This window comes from Podarcis melisellensis, assembly GCF_964234715.1.
Source record: "Podarcis melisellensis genome assembly, chromosome: 18".
NCBI classification, from domain to species: Eukaryota; Metazoa; Chordata; class Lepidosauria; order Squamata; family Lacertidae; genus Podarcis; species Podarcis melisellensis.
In genome coordinates this window covers 194,797-221,508 of record NC_138536.1, presented here as the reverse complement: position 1 = coordinate 221,508, position 26,712 = coordinate 194,797, and the positions used below count along the sequence as shown (strand labels likewise).

The window sequence follows — 26,712 nt, the reverse complement described above, 5'->3', positions numbered from 1 at the left end:
GTTGGGGTGTCTAGGCAACGTTTCGACGAGGTCTCACTCGTCATCTTCAGGCTGGTGCTTTTGGCTTCTTGTTACTGGAACAGAGCAGGATCTCAGTGTTTGAGTTCCTATAAATACTGTTGAGGGGGTGTGGTGTATAGCCTCCAATGTTCTGGGCAGAGAGGAAGTTCCCAGGCTAGTGTGCCTTTTCTTCTTTTGTTCCTTAATTACTTGAGGGATATCTTGAGTGATTTCTTGAGTGATATCCTGGTTACCACTTAGGTGGGTCATTAGGTGTGGATTAGTTGCTAAAGTCTTTGTGTCTTGACCTCTTGAACTTTGTGAAGAGTTTTTCTGAGAAGATGGCTGTACTGCACTTAGTTGTGCTCTGGCTTGGCTTCGTGTATAGGGGCGAGCTGTGGTTTTGTGGCCTGTGTCAGCCAGATCTGTGTAGGGATTGCAGGGGGGTGCAGCATCCGGAGGTGCCACCATGGTTTGGCTACTGGATGGTGTCTGTAATTTATCTGTGGAGAGGGTCTGTGGTTGATTGGTGATGGCGTTCTGTGTGCCTCTGGATCTGGTGTCAGTTTTTGTGGGGAGGGCTAATTTCCAGATGTCTGGCAAGCGGGATGTGTCGTCACGCTTGTTCATGTTGTGAGGGTGTTTCTCTATCTCGATGGCTTCCATGATTATTCTCTTGTGGTGATGTTCCATGTTAAAGAGCAATTTGGAATCTGCAAAATTAATTTCGTGTCCTGTTTCTTTCATGTGTTGGAAAAGAGAGGAAGTTTTTTCTTCTTTTTTGACGGCATTCTTGTGTTCTGCGATACGTGCATTTATTCGTCTGTTTGTTTGTCCAATGTACGTGGCTGGGCAGTTGGAAAATCCAGTTGGAAAACCAAGGGGTCTATGAAATACCCTGCAAAGTCTGCCCAGCCACGTACATTGGACAAACAAACAGACGAATAAATGCACGTATCGCAGAACACAAGAATGCCGTCAAAAAAGAAGAAAAAACTTCCTCTCTTTTCCAACACATGAAAGAAACAGGACACGAAATTAATTTTGCAGATTCCAAATTGCTCTTTAACATGGAACATCACCACAAGAGAATAATCATGGAAGCCATCGAGATAGAGAAACACCCTCACAACATGAACAAGCGTGACGACACATCCCGCTTGCCAGACATCTGGAAATTAGCCCTCCCCACAAAAACTGACACCAGATCCAGAGGCACACAGAACGCCATCACCAATCAACCACAGACCCTCTCCACAGATAAATTACAGACACCATCCAGTAGCCAAACCATGGTGGCACCTCCGGATGCTGCACCCCCCTGCAATCCCTACACAGATCTGGCTGACACAGGCCACAAAACCACAGCTCGCCCCTATACACGAAGCCAAGCCAGAGCACAACTAAGTGCAGTACAGCCATCTTCTCAGAAAAACTCTTCACAAAGTTCAAGAGGTCAAGACACAAAGACTTTAGCAACTAATCCACACCTAATGACCCACCTAAGTGGTAACCAGGATATCACTCAAGAAATCACTCAAGATATCCCTCAAGTAATTAAGGAACAAAAGAAGAAAAGGCACACTAGCCTGGGAACTTCCTCTCTGCCCAGAACATTGGAGGCTATACACCACACCCCCTCAACAGTATTTATAGGAACTCAAACACTGAGATCCTGCTCTGTTCCAGTAACAAGAAGCCAAAAGCACCAGCCTGAAGATGACGAGTGAGACCTCGTCGAAACGTCGCCTAGACACCCCAACTTTTACACGGGAAGACACCCAAGGACACCAAAACCTGCATATATATATATATATATATATTGGGGGTATGAACGAATTCCTATGCCTCACAAATAACCCAGAGGTGCATTTTCAATAAAAGGACACATTCTACTCATGTGAAAACACATCCGTGGGCTGGATTGAGAAGGTGATTGGGCTGGATCCGGCCCCCGGGCCTTAGGTTGCCTACCCCTGGCCTAGTCCTCATGGTTCTGAAGAAAGGAGCTGCCTCAAGAGCAATGTAGGAAGCAGTGGGTCTGGAGGGCTTTGGGCAGAGTTTCTCCCAGTCCTGAGATGCCCTGAAGGATTGAAATAGTGTTACGGAAATGACATGGGAGACACATCTTGAAAGTTGTTGCAATGTTGCAACTATTATGCCTGAATGTATCCTTTCGACTTGACAGCCCAGGGAAGATGCCTAGCTTCATAAATCTGTAGAAAATCCATACTCTCCTCATTCCAGCGCCATTTGAACCCCGAGAGAAAGGTGAATTTGGACTTCCCCTCCCTCCATGAACTACGAAGCAGGAACAGGGCAACCCGCCAGAATTCCCCAAGCGGGAGAGCACATCCACGGCACCCCACCCAGGGGGCAACAGTAGACATCAGCAGAGGCCACTGTTCGGAAAGCCCATCTCCAGACAAGTCCGGAGGGCAAGGAGATGTCAAGAGTTTTATTGTTCTTTCAGTGAAGGGGACTTAAGAGGCCTTGGGAAAGGTGTCTGATCAAGAGACCTAATGTTCAACTTGTGTAACCCTTGTATACTCCTCCCTGAGGACACAGGTGGCGCTTTGGTCTAAGCCAGGCACGTCCAACAGGTAGATAGTGATGTACCGGTAGATCACTGGATGCCTGTGGTAGATCACTGGCTCCCCCCCCCAAAGTTCAATGTTTAAATTGCCCTGCACCCCAAAAAAAGGGGCTTCCGTCCCCCCTTAGAAAGCTCAACAACCTTGACCTCAACCTCCCAAAACAGGGCATTCCTTCCTTTAAAAAAGCTCATCAACTTTGACCTGAAGCCCCCCCAAAAAGCAGTAGATCACTGCCAGTCTTTAACTGTGAGTAGATCACAGTCTCTTGGGAGTTGGCCACCCCTGGTCTAAGCCACTGAGCCTCTGATCAGAAGGCCAGCGGTTTGAATCCGCACAATGGGCTGAGCTCCCATAGCTCTGTCCCAGCTCCTGCCAACCTACCAGTTCGGAAGCAGACCAGCACAAGTAGATAAACTGCTGCGTCAGGAAGGTAAACGGCATTTCCGTGCGCTCTGGTTTCCGTCACGGTGTCCCGTTGCGCCAGAAGTGGTTTAGTCCTGCTGGCCACATGATCCAGAAAGCTGTCTGTGGACAAAGGCCGGCTCCCTCGGCCCGAAAGCGAGATGAGCGCCGCAACCCCAGAGTCACCTTTGGCTGGACTTCACCATCTGGGGGTCCTTTATTTTTCACCTTTTACCCCTCCCCATTTGTGGCGTGCTAGTGATGTAGAGATGATGTCTTAATGATGCCTCTCAAAGTGTATTCTGAGGGAAAGAGGGAAGGTTTAAAAGAGGAGGGCCCTTTCATATTGCCTAGTAGCCTCTGGTGCCCTTAATAATAATAAAAATTTTACTATTTGTATCCCGCCCATCTGATTGGGTTGCCCCAGCTTCCAACTGCTTCTGAGGTTGCTTTTTTTTACAATGAAGTGGTGTATATATAATAATAATAATGCTGTAATAATAAATGTGTTCTCAGCCATCATATTGTCGGCTCTCTCTCCCTTTGAATTTCTCCCCAAATTTACCTGTATCTCCTTCTCCCTTCCCTCATCACTGCCACTGCAAACCGCCCTGAGACCTCTGGGTATAGGGCGCTATATAAATTCCATAAATAATAATAATAATCACAACCAACTCACCGCACTTCCATCTTCCCACCCACCAACATTTTCTTTGCCCATTTTTCTGTTATTGCAAGATCTTTGGTGCAGAGACTTAGGTTTCAAGTGCTGTAGCTTTATAGCATGATTTTAAATATATATATAAAATAAAATAAATCAGCATTTGGGTTTTTTTACATGGAAATTATACTGAGGGAGACAAGGTGCCATAGAAAAACAAGGTGCCGTTCCCAGCCAAGGGCTCAGCGGCCGGTCAGGAAACTCAAAGTGCCATGTGGGGGGAAAAATATTATATTATATACACAGACATAATGCAGTGTTTCTGAAGGCAAGTCACAGTAATATCAGTATCGGACAACGAAACAGGGGTGAGCGGACTGGTTGTGAGGGTTAGCACACTTCAAATTCAACACTTCCAGGTTATTATTGTTAAAACTTAAGGCTACAAAAACTCCGCAAAATATATACTCATCTAATAAATTAAAGGTGGCAGCTTCATTTGCTGTGGCTTGGGGACTCCCCCATCCCAATTTCCTTGCTTGTACAGTGGTACCTTTGTACTCAAATGTCTTGGTTCCCAAATGCCGAAAACCTGGAAGTGAGTGTTCCGGTTTTTGAACGTTTTTTGGAAGCCGATCGTCCAATGCGGCTGTCGGCTATTGTTTCCTGGGCGCCTGACCCATCAGAAGCCATGCCTTGGTTTTAGAACATTTTGGAAGTCAAACAGACTTCCAGAACGGATTAAGTTTGGCGCTTTGGTTTTTGCTCTTTGTTTTGCATTTTTGTTTCTGAGGCTTTTTCTGTTCATTTGTTTCTGTGACTGTGCGGAACCCAGTTCAGCTACTGATGGATTGATTGTGTGACTGCGGAAATGGATAAAAGCCCCCCATCCAAACAATGACTCTCATCAGTGCAGCCAAGATTTTTAAAAGAAATTTACCATCTACAATCCTGTCTTATTTATTTTGTAGCACAGTGCATTGGTGGCTGCTTTCGTTTTATCAATCAGTGGTCTCATTAGATAGTAAAATTCACGTTAAATTGCAGTTTTAGGGGTTGCTTTTAAAAGTCTGGAACGGATTAATCCGTATTGCATGACTTCCTATGGGAAAGCGCGCTTTGGTTTTGGAACGGATTTCGGGAACGGATTCAGTTTGAGAACCAAAGCACCACTGTATATAAGATTCTTAGAGTCTTAAGGGGTCTGCTCTAAAGATGAATTAACCCCGCAGGGTCTCTCCCCCTCACATACACCCCCCTGGATGTCTTCTTCACTTCCTATTTTGTTCCCGAGAACATCCCCAACCCCAATCTCCTTTTAAAAATACCCAGCTTCATCTCTTCCCAAATCCTGAAAGTATTTATATCCATTCTGCCCTTTCTGGGGGGGGCACTGCAAAAGGGGAAAATGGAAAATGGAAAGGGTGGGGGAGGAAATGTAAGGGGTGTTTTCATTCCGAAGCAGTGCCTTGAAGAGAAAAAACATGGCAGATTTCTTCTTCTTTTTTAAAAATAGCTGTCTATAAATATTTCCATCGAGGAGAAAAGACAGCGCGGGACGTTAGCCTGCCGAAGTTTGTTTCCAGCGCAGCTATAGGGGATGAGAAAACGTGGAGCAAGGCCTGGATGCCTGCAGGTTCCAGGAGGAGTCTTAGAAAGGGAGAAGATAAAGGAGGTGAATCTCCCATTGCAGGGCAAGGGCTTCTTGCTCCCCTGGGTGAAGAGCAATAACTGGATCATTTCTCAGGTCGCTGGAGGGATACTGGTTTGATTGTGATGGGGAGAGCGGCGTTGGGTGATTTCTCTCTGCACAGCCCTCCGCTTGCTGAAGCAACACCCAAAGGGGCCTTTCCAAGTCCAGTGCAACTCACCCATCCATCCCAAGTCGCACGCAAGGTCTCAAGCCGAAGTGGGATTCGAACCTGGACCAAGAAACGGGATTCGACCTGGACCGCACACAGCCCAAGCTCCACCACCCCACCAGTGAAATCAACATTTGGAGAGAACGCAAGTCGGGCAGTTCATATGTGTTTGGACTGACCCCCCAACGGATCCTCAAAGTCAGTCTCACAGACGGGGAGAAAGGCCTTTTCTCAGCCTGTTGAGGTTACCCAAAATCATTTTTTATGAAACAAAAAAGTGGGAGTTGTCAGGGACGGAACTCGTGACCCTCTGCCCACAAAGCTTGCAGTCGCCCGAGGATCCTCTTCTCCCGTGGGCTCGGTCCCCATTGGAACCACGCAGGTCCCAGGAGGAAGGGGGAAGATTTCTCCCCACGGCTGGGCTTGTGGCACAACCCAGGGTGGAAAATGGTGGGAGGAAGACAGGAGGGGCGAGGCGTGCCCTTCTGCCCCTGGGCACACGCCCGCCGTTGGCGTTCTTCCACAGTTTTCTCGGGAAGAGGGCAAGGAAACCACCAAGGCTGACCTTTTTCCAGTGGCGGAGAGGCCTTTCAAGACACACACCCCCCGTGACGCCGCCAAGATGGAGCGACAACAGTGCCTTTTCCCCAACCCCACTTCCCCCGTTACGTCCCAAGGGGCAGGAAGGTGATATTGCCTTCTTGATCAAGACCGGCCTCGCTTGTCCTCCTTTTGGTGATGGCCCCCGTGGCAGAGCCCCCATCACTCTGCAAAAGTGTCCTCTGGTTATCAAAGTGCTGCATCGCCAGGACGTTCCTTGGGGGGCTGCCCTGCTTGTCCATGGGGGACGCCAGAGGCTCGGGGGCCGACTCTGAGTCATCGGTGGTCCCTGGGGTTTTCGCCTCGCTGTGGTCTTCTTCCAGGGAGCTCTCGGCTCCCGAATCCTCTCCGTCTTCCTCTTCCAACGTGAGCTGGAACTGGAACTTGTCAGGGGCTCCTTTCTCGGACGCCAGCCCGTCAGGGGGCGGCGGGGGGCTGTGTGGGATCATACTCTGGTACCATTCGCGGTTGTCTTCGAGGGTGTCCAAGATCTCCTGGGCGTCCGGGTGGACGAGGTCAGCCCAGGTTTCCCAGAGCGGGTGAGCGATGTAATCGATGAATCCCACCTGCCGGAAGGGAGACAAAGACAGGGGCTGAGAGGACGCAGAAGAAAGGAACACCCTTCGCTTCCCAGGACACCAGTCTCAATTCAAAAAGTAAAATCAAATAAGGCTTTTTTGCAACTGACTCAGATCAATACAAGGTGTGACTGGAAACCGGCTGGCAAAACTCAGAAATGAACTGGAGGCGTCGCCCACTCCTTAAAACAAGAAAAGGGGGGGGGGAAGCAGTCCAGGTTGGGTCAAAACATTAAATAAAATAAATTAGGAAACCAGAAGATGCAGAAGATGTTTGTGGCCCCCTCCAAAAGGGAATCCTGCAAGGTGCAAGCGGGAAGTTTGGTGAATGGTCACAGAAAGCGGACAGCGAGAAATATTTGAACATACAACCGGCATCAGAAATCCACAAAACACTCACAATTGTGTAGGGAGAGGAAGCTGTAACTCGAAAGACAGTGTATTTCCACAGGAAGCCCCCTCGTTTCCAGGTGTGGCTCCTTCTTGGAGGGTGCTCCCCCCCAACCCATCGACAAGCCCCCCTTGGCGCACCCACCTGGGACTTCTCTATGGAGGCGTTGTGCTTGTCGCACATGGGGCTGATCTCCATGCCCTTCTCCCGCTCCCGGTCTCCCTGGTGGAAGAATTCCACCATGATCCGGTCCGTCCACTGGCGGTACAGCTCCAGGGGTTTAGTCGGGTTGCTGAGGTCTGCGCAGTGAACGATGTTCTGCAGCACCTGAAACGGCAGATATGCGTCGCTGTCAAGCATGAACCCTCGGGGACATTTGGAGGGACGTATTGGACTCCCAGGACGTTTCCGAGCACAATTCAAAGGGTTGGTGCTGACCTTGAAAGCCCTAAACGGCCCAGTAGACCTGAAGGAGCGTCTCCACCCTGGACACCGGGGTCCACTTCCCAAGGGCCTTCTGGGGGTTCCCCCCCTGCGAGAAGTGAGGTTACAGGGAAGCAGGCAGAGGGCCTGACTTTTAGAAGATATCTGAAGGCAGCCCTCTTTAGGGAAGTTTTTAACAACTGATGTTTTAATGTATTTTTAATCTTTTGTTGGAAGCTATCCAGAGTGGCTGGGGAAACCCAGCCAGATGGGTGGGGTATAAATAAACTATTATTATTATTATTATTATTATTATTATTATTATTATTATGCCCATGACACCGATGGAGGAGTCTGCCTGGTGGGCAGCAGACTCCCCTGTGGTGATTTATTATGTTGTATAAAATTATATCCTGATTTTAATCTTGGATTCATACTGCCGAGCTACAAATTTAATTGGGTGCAGTGGCAGGAAGGATGAGCAAAAGTGAGCTGAGCTCGAATCCTGCCAAGTTCGTGTGTCTGAGAAATGGGTCAGTTTCCTGCCCTGGATGGGGTTGCCCTCCCCCTGAAGGATCATCAAACCCCTGTCCCCTCCAAAAGAAGTTTCACCTGAATGCGGTCAGAGTAGTTGTCCAAAAGCAAGACTCCTAAACTGGTGACCTTCTTGGTCTCTACCATCGTCTTCAGATCAGCCAGAAGGTTCATGTGTTTGGACATATCTGTCGCCAGGACCTGAGACCAGAAACCACAGGAGGGAAAGGATTTTATTCTATGCCGCTTTCCCTTCAAATTAATCCCAAACAACAAATAATAACAACGTGATAAAACATATTAGAACATCACAAATACAGCAAATCAGCAGTGAAAGAATTGCAGTCTATAAAACACTGTGAACAAGGCAACAACTAAAAAATAAGCCAAAATCCACAACTAAAGGAAAAGCCATATTATATGATTAACAAATAAACACGCAGTTTATAATCTATCGAACAAAATAAGCAATATTAAACAAAACAGCAGCCTCCAAAATAAGCTAAGCCCTGAGCTCCTCACCATGTCGATGGCCATCTTGCGAAGAGACTGCCGTTGCTTTTTGGAGATGTTCTGGAAGATGTCGCAGTTTTCCTCTTGCAGGAGCTTGAAGCCCACGGCCAGGTGGTGGTTCTCAAGTACCGACGCATCGTTGTACATCAGCGCCAGCTCCGAATCTAGGAACGGAAAAAGGGTGGTCAGTTTGACAGGGGATGCCTCCGGATCAGAGGAGGCCATACATGTGGCTGAGAAAGAGAGTAAGGGAGCAGCTCCGCATAGGGGCTTGAAGCAGCCGACCAACATTTTGTGGGAATGTTCTGGGTGGCAGGAGAGGATATATTGTTTATTCATATCCTTCCTAACTTGCGCTAGCAAGTTCTTTTATGTAGCCGAGTTACATTCCCCTTTTACATGCACAGCAGATAGCGGGTCGCAGGCTCGAGTGAGCCTCTCACTATCATACAATTCAATCTGTCTCAGATTGACTTGTACGTTCCTGGTAAGTTTCCTTGAATCCCTCTTAAAAGAATAAAGCTGCCACAATCTTATTCAAAGTTAATGAAAGAAGTTGACTCACATCAGTTCACAGATGGATTCCTGAAGGCAGACTTAGTTACAAAGATGTAGGTGTGGATCTGCCCCGTATGAGGGAATAATCCCAGTGCTTCTGAGAGCTAGCAGAGCAGTCCTAGCTAAAAGCTGCTTAAACGAAGAACGAAGTCAAAAAGAGGGAAGGGTGATGCCTGACCCGTCCTTTAGTTACCTGGACAGGTAAGGTCACATGCAAAAGGAAGGATGCTCCAGCCAGGAGGAACAGGAAGTTTCGACCTGCTGGACCAAACATTCCCTCGCATGTCTTCTCTAGCGTTGCAAGGGATGTTGTACTTGACTGCCTCTCCTGGATCACACCCCACACATTTGCACAACTATCAAGAGGCCCTTGTTATCGCTTTTTGCACTTCACTTTGGGACGTCCTGTGCAAAGTGGGGCAAACCTGCCCCAGGTAAAGGAAGGAAGGAAGGACAGGAGGAGACGTTCTCGGGAACAGCTGGAAAGATGGGAATTGCCCCCATCAACACCCGGCCTACTCACTGGTGTTGATCAGGAACTGGTTGGAGACCCCGGGGTGGTCGACGTCGTGGATGGCGGCGGCAAAGATGGCGGCCAAAATCTCCAAGTCGGTGAAGACGGCCTGGAGCGAGCAGATGGAGGGGAGACAAAAAGGGGAGGAGAGTGAGGAGGACGGAGCTAATGATGGGGTGAGCAAAACTCAAACTGGGGAGCCAGGCTGGGCACTGGCACGGTCAGGAGGCAAGTGACCACTGTGGTCCTCAAGGCTGGATTATTGCAAGGCTGGGGCAGAATGTGGCAGCCAGTTTTCGGATGGGGGAATCAACTACGGAGCCTGCTTCAAGGTCTTCCTATTCATTCACCAGCCCAACTGCTGTAATGCTGTTGCTCATTTTTTCATTGTATTGATTTATTAAATTTCTACAGCACCTTCATCCGAGGACCACAGGGTAGCCTGCAATATAAACCGTTCCCCAAGTTGAAAAGCAATGAGCAACCAAGTCTTTAGTGTCATCAGCCCAGTCCTGCGGAACTCTCTGCCACTAGAGATTCAGCAGGTTGCATGGCCGTCTGCTATGGATGCTTAAGCTGAGATTCCGGCATTGCAGAGGGTTGGACTGGATGACCCACAGGGTCCCTTCCGACACTATAGTTCTATGATACTGCGAACCACAAGCTAAAAAGGCCAGCAGAGTTATGTTGCGTGACCCCCAAACTCTTCCCCTCCCCGCCTTCCCCAGAATTCCCTCTTCACCTCCAGAGCCGGCATGGAGAGCAGGACGTGGGTGGACTGGGCCACGTCGGCCGCGTGGATGTTGTTGTGGTAGGCCACGTCCGCGTGGTAGTGGTCCTCCAAGGTCATCATGAAGGTGATGAAGGTGTCGGCGGGGATTTGGAAAGATTTCAGCAAGTCTCTTTCCTGCGGGGCGAAGGGTGCAGAAGAAGGTCCCCTGACTTGTCGGTCGTTTAAAAAGCACTTTTAAAAAAGCGGGGTGAGGGTCTCGAAATGGGGTCTCTATGCAGGGAGCCTGTGGCCTCTCATTCCATGGTCTGAGACTTTTTAGCAAGTGAGAGGTTATATGACAGGTGTCAATTAAATTGCACACATTCGTGGGCTGAATGTCGGGAGAACTGGGGCAGATGAAAGGAAGGACTTCTTTTTCTCCCCTTTTAAATTACCGTAATTTATTTGGTTTTTCAAATTAAAATTTCACAGAGATATATCAAACATGAATCACCAAAACAAGATTCCAAGGAATCTCCTGGAATTCCATCCTCCCCTTTGTGGGTCCTATTATGAATCCTTTCCTCCCACATCTTTTATGATGATCCACATCGATTACAGTAGTGGCGCCCGCCCTGTGGAACTCACCCCCATCAGATGTCAAAGAAATAAACCACTATCTGACTTTTAGAAGACATCTGAAGGCAGCCCTGTTTACGGAAGCTTTTACTATTTGATTATTGTATTTTGATATTTTGTTGGAAGCTGGGTGGGGTATAAAGAATAAATTATTACAGGAGAGGGTGGTGCAGAAGAGGCTGGCTGGTACAGGTCCCCACTGCCCCCCCCATCAAACTCCAAGCACCCGTCCCCCAGGGCCCCCTCTCACCTGGAAGATGCTGTACATGACGACTGTCAAAGGGCGGTGGCCAGAATACTCGGAAATCTTGAAGACGTCTAAGCCCCACTTGTTCACGTCTTCCAGTTCCTAAGGAGGAGAGGGCAGGGTTGTCAGAGCTCTGCTGGGGACCACCCCTTTCTGTGATGTATGTCTGATGTATTTGGGGGTGGTCTTGGGCTACAGGGCGGGCAATTTCAGGAGTCTATATAAGGGCTTGCACCCCATTGTTCTGGGTTCCTCCTCCCTCCTGCGTGTGGGGAGTGAGGACCCTGTTGCAACAGTTAATAAAGATCAGGCTCACTAGCCACTTTGCTTCTCAATATTCTCTGGCTGGCCTCTGTTATTTTCTCCTACCGATAGGGAAGCTACATAAGGACTCTAGACGGGCTCTTGGGTACCCAAAAGGAGCAGTGTTTTTTCTTATAACAATCAGATCCGCACCCAGCTTCCTGGAACCGGGAACCAGCTTCCCCCCAGCCCCGCACCTGCCCTCTTCCTCACCCTGGCCAGCAGACCCTCCTTCTCCGTCTTGACCCCGAAGCGAGGGATGGCAGCCACAGAGCGGAAGCTGGACCCGTGCGTCAGTTTCTTCACGCCGCTGATCTGTGACATCGGCCGCTTCTTCTTGTTCTTCTTCTCTTTGTCCTTCTCTTTAGGGACCAGGGTTGGGATCTCCACCTCATGCTGCTTGTCTGAAACAGGCAGGGGGGTGGATATAACATTCACTGCATGCCATTCATTGAAAGAAAAATGTCTGATTTAAAAATAAATAAATTGCATTTCTTATATTTTGTTGGAAGCTGCCCCGAGTGGCTGGCGAAACCCAGCCAGATGGGTGTCATGTAAATAATAATAACATTATTATTATTATTATTATTATTATTATTATTATTATTATTATTATTAAAACACAGGTGTAAATTGACTCTGGGGCGTGCCACTTCTGGTGGGGTAGAGGGATGACCCTCTCGGCTGCCCACCATGAAACAATGCACACTAGAACCGTCTTTGGGGTGTGGAGAGCAGTTTCCACAGGCAGGATGAACTAAAACCTCATCAGAAGCGACAAACAGCCCCCCCCCCAATAAATTATCCACAAGGCGAAGATTTGCATTAAGCTTTTCGAAGCCCAAAGAAAACAGGTCCCTGCCGCAAGGAGCTTACAGTCTGTGATTTGGCACAGGGGGTGATAAGAGGAAGGAGAGAGGACCGGCTTTTCTCGTTCTCCTCCTCGATTCTAGCCCTGCTTGCCCAATCCCCTTCTCTTTTTAAAGCCCCCTCTTTAAAAAGGGCCCTGGCTGGTCCTCTTCTGGAGCATCGTGTCTGGAGGACATAGCAAAGGCGGCCCATGTCGAATATCCCCCCCTCCTGCCCGGCCCCTCGCACGAGTCTCCCGCTGTTCCGAGGGAGACCCCCGCCCCAATATTCCCGAGGCACGCAAGGATTGACGTCAGAGGAGGCTAATAATATTACTGACGCCATGGCAACGGGAGATGCTGCGTGCTGGAATGCCGGTCCTCTCCCCAAAGTGATGTTTCCAGAGAGCAGACGGGGTCTCTCTCCCCACCTCACCCCGGAGAGGCTTCTTCTCACTCTTGCCTCCGTCACAAACGCACAGGCACAGAGGAAGGGAACCTCTGGCTCAACACTCACTATATATATGTGTGTGTATATATATATACATGCACACACACACACTTGTTTTCCTGCACTGTGTTTTAAATCCAGCGCCAATGTTTTAATTTTTAAAAAATGGATATCAAAATGTAAAAAGGTGGCCGGCCAGATGGGAAGCCCGCAAACAGGACCTCGGTTACTGGAGGTGCTAGTCCTCATGGTTCTAGATAATTTACGCAGTAAAGCTACCTTTTACAGAGTTGGACCATTGGTCCCTGTCAGGGCCAGATTTAGGTCTGGTGAGGCCCTCAGCTCCTGAAGGTAACAGGATCCAGCTGTCCTTTGTCCACAACAAATTGTCACTGTTTTTCGTGTTGAATATATGCTATATCAGGCATAGGCAAACTCGGTCCTCCAGATGTTTTGGGACTACAGTTCCCATTATCCCTGACCACTGGTCCTGTTAGCTAGGGGTGATGGGAGTTGTAGTCCCAAAACATCTGTAGAGCCAAGTTTGGGGATTCCTGTGCTAGATGGTCATTGATGGACCGAATAGGTATCTCAAGCCATTTGCGCATGTTGCCCTGCAACCAGTCCATGCAGAATGTCGGCACCCTATATATAGATGGAGCAAATCGGTGATATTTTAGGGAGCAGGCTAGCAGGCGGGGCCCATAACTTGATGACACAACAAAAACCACGGTTGCTGGATGTAGATTTTATTTCATTTGTTTTTTATCTTATATTTTGGAAATGTACATCCAGTTGTTTTTTTCCTTTAATTTTTTTGGGGGCCCCCAAGAGAGTGGGGCCCTAAGCAATAGCTTGTTTAGCTTATACATAAATCTGCACTGACCGGCAGAAACTCCTCGGGGTTTCAGGTAGGAGAACCTCTCCCAGCCCAACCTGGGAATTGCCCTACCACTGAGCTATGGACAGTTTGCCTCTCAAAAGGAGTTTGGAGAGTGAATGGGCTGCTGAAGAGTGCAGCTTGAACCCACAACCTGGGCATGATCAGCACCGAGGCCAGGCAGGAAAGGAGAAAGGTGAGTGCGCTCCCCTTTTTTCTCTTCTCCGTCTCCACATTGCGCTGCCCTGGGGGACTCACCCAAGAAAGTGCTGCTGATGTACTCCGACACTTGGTTTCCGGAGCGGCTGGTTTCGGAGAGGTGGGTCAGTTCCCGATTCAGCATCCTTTTGAACTGGGGGGAGAGAGCAGGAAATAGTTCAATAATTCAAAGGAGCAACTCACAGGCAGCCTCTGCTGCAGGAGAATTTGCATCGAGCCGAAAGTTAAGAGCCGTGTTTTCAAGGGGATGAGAGTTCTGGCAAACGTGGAGAATTGCTTCTAGTCCTCATGACCCAAAAGGAAAGGCCTCTGGAAAGCAGCGAGATGCCTCTGGGCAGATGGGACGCAGCGATCCATTCTAGATGTGGCTTGACTCCCCCATCCTTTTAAAAAATATATATATAGTGGTACCTCGGTTTTCAAACACAACCTGTTCTGGAAGACCGGGGGAGGGGGGGACTCAGTGGAAGCCGTTTGACTTCTGAGGTGCGTTCGAAATCAGAAGCATCTGTTTCCGGGTTTTCAACATTCGGAAACTCAAACGTTCGACTTCTGAGACGTTCGGAAACCGAGGTATCACTGTATCTTCTCTTTATTCCCTGTTTAGGGAAGTTTTTAATGACTGGTGTTTTAATGTATTTTTAATCTATTGTTGGAATCAGCCCAGAGTGGCTGGGGAAACCCAGCCAGATGGGCAGGGTATGTATGTATGTATGTATGTATGTATGTATGTATGTATGTATCGTATGTATGTATGTATGTATGTATGTATGTATGTATGTATAAATAAATATTATTATTATTATTAAGATTACAAGTGCACAGAGTAAGATAAGACACAAAAGAAGATAAGAAAATAGCACCCACAAGCGACAACAAAAATGTACACATTGCCCCACCCCCAAATATGTTATTCTAGGTAACCAGACCTTAACCTAATACGGTATTTATAAAAACCAGTTCCAAATATCATTGAATTTGTCCGTGGCAAGTCTACGTTGGTATGCAACTCCGACCACTAGTCCACGCTGCCTGAGGATGATGAGAGCTGGAGTGCAGCAACCTCTGAAGGGGTGCAGGTCCCCCACAACTGATCTAGAGGAAAAGATCTTCCAGGATAGCTGCAACTCCTCTCCCTGTAGAACTACAAGTGCATAGAGCTGAGATACCTATTAGGTCCATAAATGACCATAGAGCATCTATTCAACACAAAAAAAACAGTGACAATTTGTTGTGGACAAAGGACAGCTGGACATAGAAAGGGCCCCATTAGCTTCAGGAGCTGAGGGCCGCATCAGACCTAAATCTGGCCCTGCATTTGAGGGTCCTCATCAGCACCCCAAAAGAGCGAGTCAGGTGGCAGGAGCTGCAACTAAACATGGGGGGCCCTCCAGGCTCAGGGGTGGGGCTCTTTCCTCTGCCCCCCTTGCCTAGCTGCTAGATAGGAGACCATGAGCCAGAGTTTTTGGGTGGGAGTTGAGCTGGAAGCTGGAGACACAGAGACCCGCTGGATCCAAAGCGAGATCTGTTGGGGGTCGTGATGCCGTGAGCCTCTGTCCTCTGTATGCTCAGGTTGTACAGAGGAGCAAATAAAACCATCTATCCCAAAGCCAGCAGTCTCTGACTGTTTTCGTTCCAAATGCCTGGGGCCCCCGGAGTCACTTGTAGCTCAGAGATTTGGGGTGACGTGTAAGGGAGAGAATGGCAATGCCTCTCAGCTCCTCGTAAAAAGCGAGCAGGGAATACGAAGTGGGGAGGGTCTCTCAGAAGTCCCAAGAACTGCAGGAGACCCATAAAAGTTGCAATTACGGGATGCCAGCTGCAGCACATGCAGAAATGAGTCAAGGCAAAACAATTTTATGAAAAAATGGTGGAGGCCAGGGGGGGGCAGGAGGGATTCCATACTTGGGGCAGCTTGCAAAACGATGGATTTCTATTCCAGTTTTAGTGGTTTTTAAAGCATTTGCAACAATGGGTGCTGTTGGATTCACTAGGGAGATCGGTAAATATTGAAATCCTCAAAAAGCATTAGCAAGACTTTGAGATTTAGGGTGTCGTCGTCCTCCCCAAATGCAAGGTTTTGAAAGGGTCTTTTGTTTTTTTGACGTTTGAAATACTTTCCCACCCCTACCTGGAGGTGCCATTGGGGATCCAACCTGCAGGGCAGTTTGCTCTACCACTAAGCTAGTCCATAAAAACAAAGCAAGCTTCCAGTCCTCATCACCTGGGATCCATTTATGTCATATTTACAGAATCATTGTAAAGGAATGGACTCACATGCAGGGTTTGACTCAACACTTGCAATTAACAAATGTAGAAAGAGAAACAGGATGTTAAAATGATAAGAGAAGAAGAAGAATTACTTAAGGCCCATATAGTTCAAGCTCTGGTTTTCCCAGTAATGATGTATGGAAGTGAGAGCTGGACCATAAAGAAGGCTGATCGCCGAAGAATGGATGCTTTTGAATTCTGGTGCTGGAGGAGACTCTGGAGAGTCCCATGGACTGCAAGAAGATCAAACACATCCATTCTGAAGGAAAGCAGCCCTGAGTGCTCACTGGAAGGACAGATCCTGAAGCTGAGGCTCCAAGACTTTGGCCACCTCATGAGAAGAGAAGACTCTTCTCTGGAAAAGACCCTGATGTTGGGCAAGATGGAGGGCACAAGGAGAAGGGAACGACAGAGGACGAGATGGTGGGACAGTGTTCTTGAAGCTACCAGCATGAGTCTGACCAAACTGCGGGAGGCAGTGGAAGACAGGAGGGCCTGGCGTGCTCTGGTCCAGGGGGTCACCAAGAGGCGGACACCACTAAACGACTAAACAACAACAACAAAATTAAAGAATAATAAATGAGCAGGGAGAGATAATATGCCCAAAAACCAGAAAGGGAAGTTGAGGGAAGTCACTGGGGGCGGGGGGATGGGTTTGAGGATTTATAAGGTATTTTGTTTTTGAAATAATGATTGTGACGATGATAAAAATGGTAAATTCAATAAAAATATTTTTTAAAACAAATTAAATAAACACACCCACACATCCTAAGATGGCGAGGCTCACAGAGCAAGCATGCATTCACACCCCTCCCTGGCTGGGGGGGGGGGCGCACACCCACTTTAAAAACAAAAACCGTGCCAAACCTTTGCAGCAGAACAGAAGTCCCCGCTGCTGCTGCTGCTGCTGCCCCCTCGCTTGCCAACCTTTGGAAGGGGCACCTGTGCTTCGCTTGCTTACCTGGGCGATGGGGTCTTGGAACACGAGCGACCCTGGGGGGCTGGCGTCGGGCATCGCACCGTCCCCGGTCCCCCGCCTGCCCAGCGCGCTGCTGCTCGCAAGCCGACCCTCCTCTCCTCCTCCTCCGAAGCGCTCCGCCACCTGCCCCGCAGGAGCCAGGCCACGGAGCTGCATGGACTGGGGGCCTGAGCCCCCAAACCCCAAAAAAGGGAGGAGGAAAGAAATCTCTCCCCCTCCCAAAAAGCCCCGCAAAAAGAAAGAAAGAAAAGGGGGATTCTCTGCAAAGCGAGGAGGAAGCGCTCGCGACGGGGGTCCCCCTGCATCACCGAGCCGGAGGGATGCGCCAGGTGAGCTGTTCTCTCGGCGACCGCCCAATCAGAAGCCGCGGGCAGAGGGGCAGGAGCCCGTTCCGCCTCCCGATTGGCTGGCGGGAGCCTGGGGATGCTGCTACCGCGCGGTGGTACCCAGACGCAGCTGCAAGGCGCGCACGGGGAGAAGGAGGAGGACGGAAGAAGCGGGCAAGACTTCGGAGCTGCCTTTGGGGGGCAAGGTGGGCATTGGGAGGGGGCTCAGCTGCCGCAGGGGACAAGCTCTCTCTCCCCCCCCCCTGTGTGTCCAGAGACAAGCAGCTGGCACAGAGACAGCTTCCCAACGCTTTCTTTATCCTCCTGGCTTTGCAAAAAGAACATAAACAGAGGCTGGTTGCCGGATCTGACCAGCGCCGGATTGACGTAGAAGCTAAACAAGCTCCAGCCCCAGAAAAATGTAAAGGGAAAAATACCTGGATGTACATTTCCAAAAGATAAGATAAAAAACAAATAAAACAAAACCTACAGACAGCAACAGTGTTTTGTGTTGTGTCGGCTCCTATTTGTGATGTGCAAATGGCTTGAGATACCTATTCGGTCCATCAATGACCATATAGCATATATTCAACACAAGAAAGAGTGGCAATTTGCTGTTGACAAAGGACAGCTGGACATAAAAAGGGCCCCGTTACCTTCAGGAGCTGAGGGCCTCATCCAACCTAAATCCAGCCCTGCCTTTGGGTGGGCAAGGTGGGCTTTGGGAGGAGGCTAAATTGCCCACCTGCAGGGAACAAGCTCTCTGCCTCTCCCTCTCGTGTGTGTCCAGAGAAGAGCAGCTGGCAGAGAGAGAGCTTCCCAACGCTTTCTTTATTCTCCATCCCTGGCTTTGCAAAAAGAACATAAACCGAGGCTGGTTGCTGGATCTGACCCATCTGCTGCTCAAGCATCCTCTTCTCCCAGCCATCCAGGATGAGCCTTGTCCCTTTGGGGCTGGGGGTCCCACCCTGACCCGGGCGCCTTACCTTGTTGGAGGCCATCTCGCTGACTGAATGCCTCGTCTGCAATGTCTCCAGCTGGTCCAAGCACCAGTCCAGCTCCTCCAGGGTCTCCACGGCCAGCTTTTGGGATGCATCTTCTGCGGAGAGGCAAGAGGCACAATCCTGTCTGCACTGGCCGCCAGCAGCTCTCGAGGGGACATGCCCAGCATGGAGACACTGCCGCCAGGGGCTGAGCCTGCATTGCAGGGGGTTGGACGACCCTTGGATGCCCCCCCCCGTGAGACCTTCTACATTCAAAGCAGCTGCTCCATCACTGCGGTCATTTCGCCAGTCCAAATAAAGGGCTGGTTTAAACAGGAGGATAATTGGTCCACTTAGCTCAGTGTTGTCTACACAGGCAGGCAGCATCTCTCCAGGGTTTCAGGCAGGAGATTCCCATCTCCTACCAGGAGGTGCTCAGAACTGGTGCCCCCTTTTAAATCTCTCCAAGCGGCCATTTCTACATCTGCCTCGTTTGCAGAAGCTCTTCCTTTGGCCTGAGTCTTGTGTATCTGTGCATTTGTGCATTTGTGGCTTCCACACTGCCCGGCTCACGGGTTTCCTCGATGCCAGAGGTCAGGGCAAGGGGGAATACAGGCAGGGAACGGGTGGTCAGGGTGGCATGGTGGAGAGAGAGAAGGAGACAGGCCCGGAGGCAGAGACCGACGGCAGGGGTGAAGAAGCGAAAAGCAGAGAGTTTTTGAATAATGAAAGAACTGACGTCAATCGGAGGCTATAGCCGCAGAGGTGGCATTAGAAAAGAGAAAGAGAGAGAGGAAGAAAGCAGGAGAGGGAGGGAGGAAGGAACTTCCTGGGTCGTAAGCGGACTGCAGATGCTTTGTGCAGAGCAGGGAAGAGACGGGAAGGCCCTGGGAACCGGGATATGACCCCCCACCCTCTGCCACGGACCCAGTGAATCTCCAATATGCTTTGATTGACAGCCACAGACCTTGCCACCTCCCTCAGGCTCTGCATGTTTTAAAACACGCACGACCCTAATTTAACAGGACCACAGCCTGGTGCTTAGAGAGCCTGCTGTGGATGCAGAATGTCCCGGGTTCAGGTCCTGCTGGCGTCTCCCGATGGGGCTGGGAATATCCTTCTTTTGCACCTGACGCCGAGTAAATGAGCTAAAATGTATAAATTGTGGGGTGTGTTCCAGGAGAGGCAGTCAAGTACAACATTCCTTGCAATGCTAGAGAAGGCATGCGAGGGAATGTTTGGTCCAGCCGGTCGAAACTTCCTGTTCCTCCTGGCTGGAACATCCTTCCTTTTGCATGTGACCTTACCTGTCCAGGTAATAAAAGGACGAGTCACGCAGCACCTCTTTTTGACTTCCTTCTTCATTTGACCCACTTCTAGCTAGAACTGCTCTGCTAGCTCTTAGAATCACTGGGATTATCCCCCCATATGGGGCAGACCCACATGTACATATTTGTAACTAATTCTGTCTTCAGGGATCCAACTGTGAGCTGATGTGAGTCAACTTCTTTCATTGGTTTTGTGGGGAAATTATGAATAAAATCTTTTTTTAAAGGGGGAATACTCTTCACAAATAACATACAACTGGCTCCCCCAGGAGGGAATGACGGCTGTCAATCTAGGGGGCTTCCAAAGAGGATGAAGCAAATTCATGGAGTTCAGGTCCCACACTTAGGGGTCTGGCTATTCCTGCTTCCCCACATTTTGCTTCCCTGCACCTTTCTTAATTGCAAAACAAAAAAAATCCTTGTCGGGTTTCTTAAAGGGGATTTCTGGTGCAAGGGCGACAGAAGGCTTTTTTCTCATTTCCCCGGTGGGCACCTTCCCCCCCCCCCCAAAAAAAAATAATTGACAGGGCCCAGATGGAACTCACCTGGCAGGTTGACTTTAGATGTGGGCGGAAGGTTGGGAACTCCAGACACTCTCCTGTAAGAGACAGTGCATATCTGAGCCCCCAGTGTCATATTTGGCGGCAGAGGGGATTGTGATCAAGTCCCTGTCAGAGTGAAGTGTGTGTTCTGGTTTTCAAACATTTCTCGGAAGAATTAAGAAATAATTAATTGCAACATTCCGTGCGAAAGACGACCCCCAATTTTAAACTGTAAAAATCTGGGCAAAAATATAGTCTTATACATGGAAAGATACAGTGAGAAAGATACAGGAGAAAAAGGCCTGTACTTTCTCCAAATTACTACCCCGTCTCACACTTTCAATCGGTGCAGAGCTCTCTCTCTCTCACTCACTCACTTGCTGCTGAGGCGTTCCTGCAGGTGGGTCAAGATGGCAAAGTTACTGCGCACCGTCCGTAGGCTGGCCAGGACCTGGAGGGGGTGGAAGGAAGGAAGGAAGGACTTTCAGAATTAGCTGCACGCAACGTTTGCTCCCCCTCATGCATGCCGATGCAGCCGGCCATGGCTAATCCCTTTAACTATTGCAAACCACAAACCTGCAGGGCTCGTGTACCTTTAGCAATTGCAAAAAACTGCAGGACTCATGTACTTTAGTAATTGCAAACACCTTCAGGACTTGTGTACCTTTAGTAATTGCAAAAACCATCTGGGTTCGGGTACCTTTAATAATTGCAAAAAACCACAGACAGGGTTCCTGTACCTTTAGTAATTCCTAGCCTTTCCTCCCACTCTCATTCCCTCAAGCACAGACCCCAACCCTGAAGAGATTCCTACCTGTGCAAAAGGAGTGACAATCAAGTCTTCTCCATGCCTGCAACAGAAGAGGTAAAACCTGTTAATCCCAAGTAGGACAGGCGAGGGCGCTGGTTCGGATTAATTGCACTTTTGCTGCATTGTGGAAGAGTTCGCTTCCAAGGTAGGCTACCAAATCCTCCTGGCATTTTCCAGATTAAAAACAGATAAATGAGTTGCCGGACCTCAACAAGCAAAGCTTGAGGCCTCCTGTCCTCCGTTGGGCATCGCAGAAGGCGCTGGGCCCTTTCCCCGCAAGCGGAAAGCAGCTGGGGGGTCCTCAGGCTTCGTTCTGATGCTTGGGAAGAACACTCCCAATTCTATAAAATTCTAGGGGATTCAAATTGTAATGCAGAACCAGAAGTGGAGAAATAAAAGAAGCAACGCAGATACATTGAAAAACCACAATGCATCTAGAGCGATGCATGGCAGTTACCACAACAGACTTGCAAATTTGTTAAGTCGTCCACCAGCGGAATATTATGATTATTATTTAGGGAAGTTTTTAATGATTGATGTTTCAATCTATTTTTAACCTTCTGTTGGAAGCCGCCCAGAGTGGTTGGGGAAACCCAGCCAGATGGGCGAGGTAGAAATAATAAATTATTATTATATTTATATTTTTACTTTCAAGGGAACTGAAGATTCACTGCTTTGAGCATTCTGCCCTCCACCAATGTAAAAAGCCTGGGGTGAGTCTTATGGCTCAATACTGGGGTTTTTTTTGGGGGGGGGACGACGCAGCAGAATTCAATTTCCATAGGACTCCCCCCGCCAAACCCTCTCCAAAAACGCCAAGCCCCCCAGGCACCTGGGAGGCTTTTTTCACCCCAGCCAGACTGACAGCTACACCTTCCCTCACGGAAACCGCACTGCCAACACCCCCAGGGCGTTGCCTTTGAATCGCCTGGCGCCCAGCGCTCTGCGCAAGCTCACATGTCGCTGGCGACCGAGGAGTTGCGGGACATGGCCTTGGGCGAGAGGTCGTAGTCGCTGTCCGAGCGGTAGAGGAAGGACTCCCGGCGCTGGCCATGGGGGGTGGCCCCCTGCAGCACCAGCCCCAGGCCGGGGTGGGTCTGGGCGTCCAGAGGGGTCCGTCCCGGGGAGAAGCCATTCTCGAGGTCAAAACTGGGGGGAGAAAGAGAGGAGAGAGGGGCGTCAGGCGCAAGAAGCAACAGCCGCCCCCTGCCATTTCCCACCACTGGGGATTCGGAGGTAGACTGCCTCTGACGGTGGAGGCACCACTTTTGATCTATTTCTCTATTGTTCCATCTACATCCCAGGAGCTTCAGGCAGCACAGACACATCTCCCCATTTTCATTTTATATATACCGTATTTTTCCGTGTATAAGACTATCTTTTCCCCTAAATTTTCGAAGTTTAAAATCAGGGGTCGTCTTATACACGGATAGTGCATTTTCTTAATTTTGGGTTAAGAAAAATAGGGGTCGTCTTATACATGGGGATGCGTTATACATGGAAAAATACGTTATATATAATTTTCTGTTTTACAATTTAGAATACTCATTTAAACATCCTAAAAATAACTTCCCTTCTTCTCTTTCTGTGGTTCGTTTTGCATGCCATAAATCCCTGCCCATTTTCACAAAAACTAAACCATTCAGTATTCCATTATTGCATCCATCAAAACTTATTTACACTGTTGAATTTATCGTAATGCTGCCAGCGTTTTTAAATATGCACAATATCCCCCATATTATTCAATAACCGTTTTCCAATCTCCTCACTAAACGTATGTTCTTCTTGTTCTCTTATTCTATATGTTAAGTCCGCAAGCTGCACATATTTTGCCGACTCAAGTTGCCAGTCTTCTTTGATTGGGCCCTTGCTCGTTTTCCATTTTTGGGCTAACAAAACACAGGCCCCAGTAGTGGCAGATAGAAATAACCTTTTTGGACATCTGAATTATCCCCAACAAAAAGGACTCTGGTTCTCCCCAAATTGTCACAACCACCCTGGGAGACTAGTGCTGGGGAGCTGAAAACGGGCCTTGCAATTTATTTTATTTTGATTTGATTTGATTTTGCATTGTTGTTTTTATTTCTGTTATTTCTGAAAACGAATAAAATGTTAAGAAAAGAAGAAAATGAGTCTTGCAGGATGCTGCTGCAGTGCGCTAGCCTATGGCTTAATTTAATTCTTCCTTTTAAAAAGAAAAGGCATAACTTTTCCCGCATAAACACGAATGCCAGTTCCCGACTGCCGACAGCGAGAGCGGTTGGATTCCATGTATTTTCGGTCGCTGCTGCGTACGTGAAGAAGCTTGTTCTCTCCCCCCAAAAGATGACATACGTAAGCCAGGATGGGGGGCAAAGCCTGCAGTTCTCCAGATGTTTCTCCCTCTGCTCCCGACTCCTGACCCAGTCAAAACAAATCCCTTCCTAGGCTTTCATCTCAGATATATATGTGTTTCTAGAGATGAGAAGCTCTCGGGAGATGGCCCAGTTTTCATGAATTTAGGAACCGGCTCCTATTCTCACGCTGAGGGCCTCTCTCTTTCCCCCTGCCCACGCTGGGGGCTGCCGCCTCTCGTCTTGTGGCAGGCAGTTCCATAGGCTAGCATATAGACCCCCTGCAATTCCTGAAGGCAGACTTAGTTACAAATATGTGCATGTGAATCTGCCCCATATGTCCCAATATTTGGACGGAGCGGTGATCCCTCTCGTTGGGGCGGCCCCCTCCTTCCCATCTGCCCACCGCAGTCTCTGCCTGCCTCCGCTGTCTCTCTGTGTCTGGAGCGGCCGGGGCCACTCTCGCCTGCTGGCCCTGCGCCCATTTCCATGACGCCGTGAGAGAAAAAGCGTGCGGCCCACCAGGGACTTGGAAGAGAAGGGAGGAGGCAGGGAGCCAAGATCCACAGGTGTTACAGACATCAGGGGAATCGTAGAGTCGGAAGGGACACCCCAGCGACCATCCAGTCTGACCCCCCTGCAATGAGGGAATCTCAGCTAAAGCATCCAGGACAGATGGCAATCCGACCTCTGCTTAAAAACCTCCAAGGAAGAAGAGGCCACCACCTTCCATCCCAATCAGCTCTGACTGTCAGAAAGTCCTTCCTGACGTTGAGTCGGGATCTCCTTCCTTGTCGCTCAAAGCAGGGGAAAACAGACTCAGCAACTTGGAGAGTGAATTCCAACCTGTTCTATCATTTCAACTTTTGTACGTTAGGAATTATTTTCTGCGTTTTCAAAGATAAGACTGGGAAAGCCAGTGACGTAGCGTGGGTTGTCAGCACCCGGGGCAAGGCAAGTAATTTGTGCCCCCTAACCCGTGGATTTGCGTCCCCTAACCCTAACCCCCAGATGTTGCGCCCGGTGCGGCCGGCCCCCCCTGCACCCCCCATGCTACGCCACTGGGGAAAGCCGTTGTGGTCTATTGAGAAAAGTTTATTTCCCAAAAGCAGAAAACAGCAGAAATGTGTCGGAGAAGAGGAAATTAGATAAACCTTAAAACGCAGTTGTATGTCGTTGAGGTTATAAATGTTGGGGCTGGGTAACTCGGGGGAAGAAGTTGCTAGTTTTGTCGAACAGGAATAGAACTGTTGAGCAGCTTTCAATATGGGAAAAGAAAATGTTATTATTTTAAAAGAGAAGAGGAACAGCTGAACTTGGCCTGGCAGCAAAAGGTCAAGCCGGTGGCGTCCTCTGAGCAGGGGCATTCTTGCTCTTGTCAGCAACTGTGCTATAGCATCCTGCCCCTTTCGGTGGGCCCTCCCCTCCCTGTGTCTCATATCCAGCCGTGGTCCTGTGGACCTCCCTGCCACTGGATCCCTGAATACAATCCGGGAAACGGAAAGGAGAGCTGGCACCTACCTTGTCCTGGCCAGGCCGTACCCGATGCAGGAGTGCCTCCGTGGGGACAGCATCCTTGTCTTCCTCCTCCGGGCACCCACAGGACCCCCCCACCCACAACCCCTGCCGCCCCCACCCTCCCCGCAAAACCCATCTGACTGGGAACAAACGGCCCCCTTTCAGCCACTTTCCCTGGCTCACGTCAAGCCCAGACGGGGCAGAGAATCACCCCATTGTCTCCCCAACGCCTGTCTTGAAGTGGGTCGTGGGGTGGGGGGCACAAGGCCAGGGGGGTGGGCTCCTTCGATGGGACCCACCGGGGTGTCCCCTCAACACCAGTGGGGTTTTATTTATTGCCGAATGCAGCTTTGAACCAGCCTGGGGAAATAACCGAGCAAATTGCTCCATCTCTTTCTCCCCCAAAACACGCCGCTCCTTGTTTTCCTTCTGGTTCGCTTCTCCTCCTGGCACCCAAACGGGACACAAAAGCTTCATTGTGGGCCGGGATCATCTGGGAAGGGATGACCAGCGGAGGGGGCTTCCCTGTCCTCGGCCCACCGTGACCTTTGGTGACCCCGAGGGCCGTTTCGCCGCTCGCAAGGAAGCTTTCGGGGGCCATGTGGTGACGGACAGACCCCTCCCAGGGCAAAAAGGCACCCCTTTGAACCAGAGGCCTCTGCTCACTCCATCTGCACATCCCTCCACCCAGGAAAGGAAGTCAAAGGACACATTTCCAACCAGGAGAACTGCAGAACTCACTGCTGCAGGATGGAGCAATGGCTAAGCTAACCTACATCAGGGGGTTTGGGCTGGGGGCTTGTCAGTATGCAGACGATACCCAGCTCTACCTCTCTTTCCAATCAGAACCAGGGAAGGTCCTGGGTGAGTGTCTGGAGGCAGTTGGAGGATGGATGGCAGCTAACAGATTGAGGTTGAATCCTGACAAGACAGAAGGACTGTTTTGGGGGGACAGGGGGCAGGCGGGGGTGGGGGGCTTGCTGGTCCTGAATGGGGCAACTGTGCCCCTGAAGGATCAGGTGTGCAGCCTGGGAGTCATTTTGGATTCACGGCTGTCCCTGGAGCCGCAGGTCAGTTCTGTGTCCAGGGCAGTTCCATCTGGTACGCAGGATGAGACCCTCCCTGCCCACAGACTGTCTGGCCAGAGTGGTGAATGCTCTGGTTATCTCCCGCTTGGACTACTGCCATGCGCTCTCCATGGGGCTGCCTTGGAAGGTGACCCAGAAACTACAATTAATACAGAATGTGGCAGCTGGAGGGCTTGGTGGAATATTTGCAGGCGCCTTGCGAGTGCCGACAAGAGCCTCTAGCCAAATGTGGACACCAAAACATCTCCACTTGGCCCTCGGGGACATTGGGGGGGCCGCAAGTACCTCTGCCAGGCTGAGCTCTCGCAATGCCTCTTGGTTGGTGCAGAAGCCAGCTTCTTGTACATGAGGGTAAAATTCGCATTGGGTGCTCTGTCCCAGCTTGCGGTACCATTGATACAAGAGTGGCAGATGAAGATGATTGGATATGCAGAATTGGCAGAGTTGACCAGGAAAATCCGAAACCAGTTTTCCAAAAAGACTGGAGTAAATTTATAGAATATCCGATGGAAAATGGCAAGCAATTAACAACACTAGCAGGACTTAAGAAGACTTGTAACGTTGTTGATATATACCTTTTTACATATTTGTTTCAAAATTG

General features: G+C 49.6%; 1 protein-coding gene across 4 annotated transcripts in view; it reads right to left on the bottom strand.

Moving 5' to 3' along the window:
* Positions 1 to 3,759: 3,759 nt before the first annotated feature.
* Positions 3,760 to 26,712, bottom strand: part of PDE4C (phosphodiesterase 4C) — a 58,599-nt gene continuing 35,646 nt past the window's right edge. For all 4 annotated transcript variants that reach the window (XM_081895497.1, XM_081895498.1, XM_081895499.1 and 1 more), the window contains 14 exons: positions 22,130 to 22,321; positions 21,176 to 21,212; positions 20,739 to 20,812; positions 20,365 to 20,417; positions 18,495 to 18,607; positions 13,972 to 14,065; positions 11,748 to 11,938; positions 11,235 to 11,333; positions 10,376 to 10,540; positions 9,643 to 9,742; positions 8,571 to 8,725; positions 8,127 to 8,249; positions 7,236 to 7,418; positions 3,760 to 6,688 (listed from right to left, as the gene is read on the bottom strand). In XM_081895497.1, the coding sequence (XP_081751623.1) occupies positions 6,188 to 6,688; positions 7,236 to 7,418; positions 8,127 to 8,249; positions 8,571 to 8,725; positions 9,643 to 9,742; positions 10,376 to 10,540; positions 11,235 to 11,333; positions 11,748 to 11,938; positions 13,972 to 14,065; positions 18,495 to 18,607; positions 20,365 to 20,417; positions 20,739 to 20,812; positions 21,176 to 21,212; positions 22,130 to 22,321 (2,080 nt within the window). In that variant the 3' untranslated portion in view covers positions 3,760 to 6,187. The remainder of the gene's footprint in view (positions 6,689 to 7,235; positions 7,419 to 8,126; positions 8,250 to 8,570; positions 8,726 to 9,642; positions 9,743 to 10,375; positions 10,541 to 11,234; positions 11,334 to 11,747; positions 11,939 to 13,971; positions 14,066 to 18,494; positions 18,608 to 20,364; positions 20,418 to 20,738; positions 20,813 to 21,175; positions 21,213 to 22,129; positions 22,322 to 26,712) is intronic.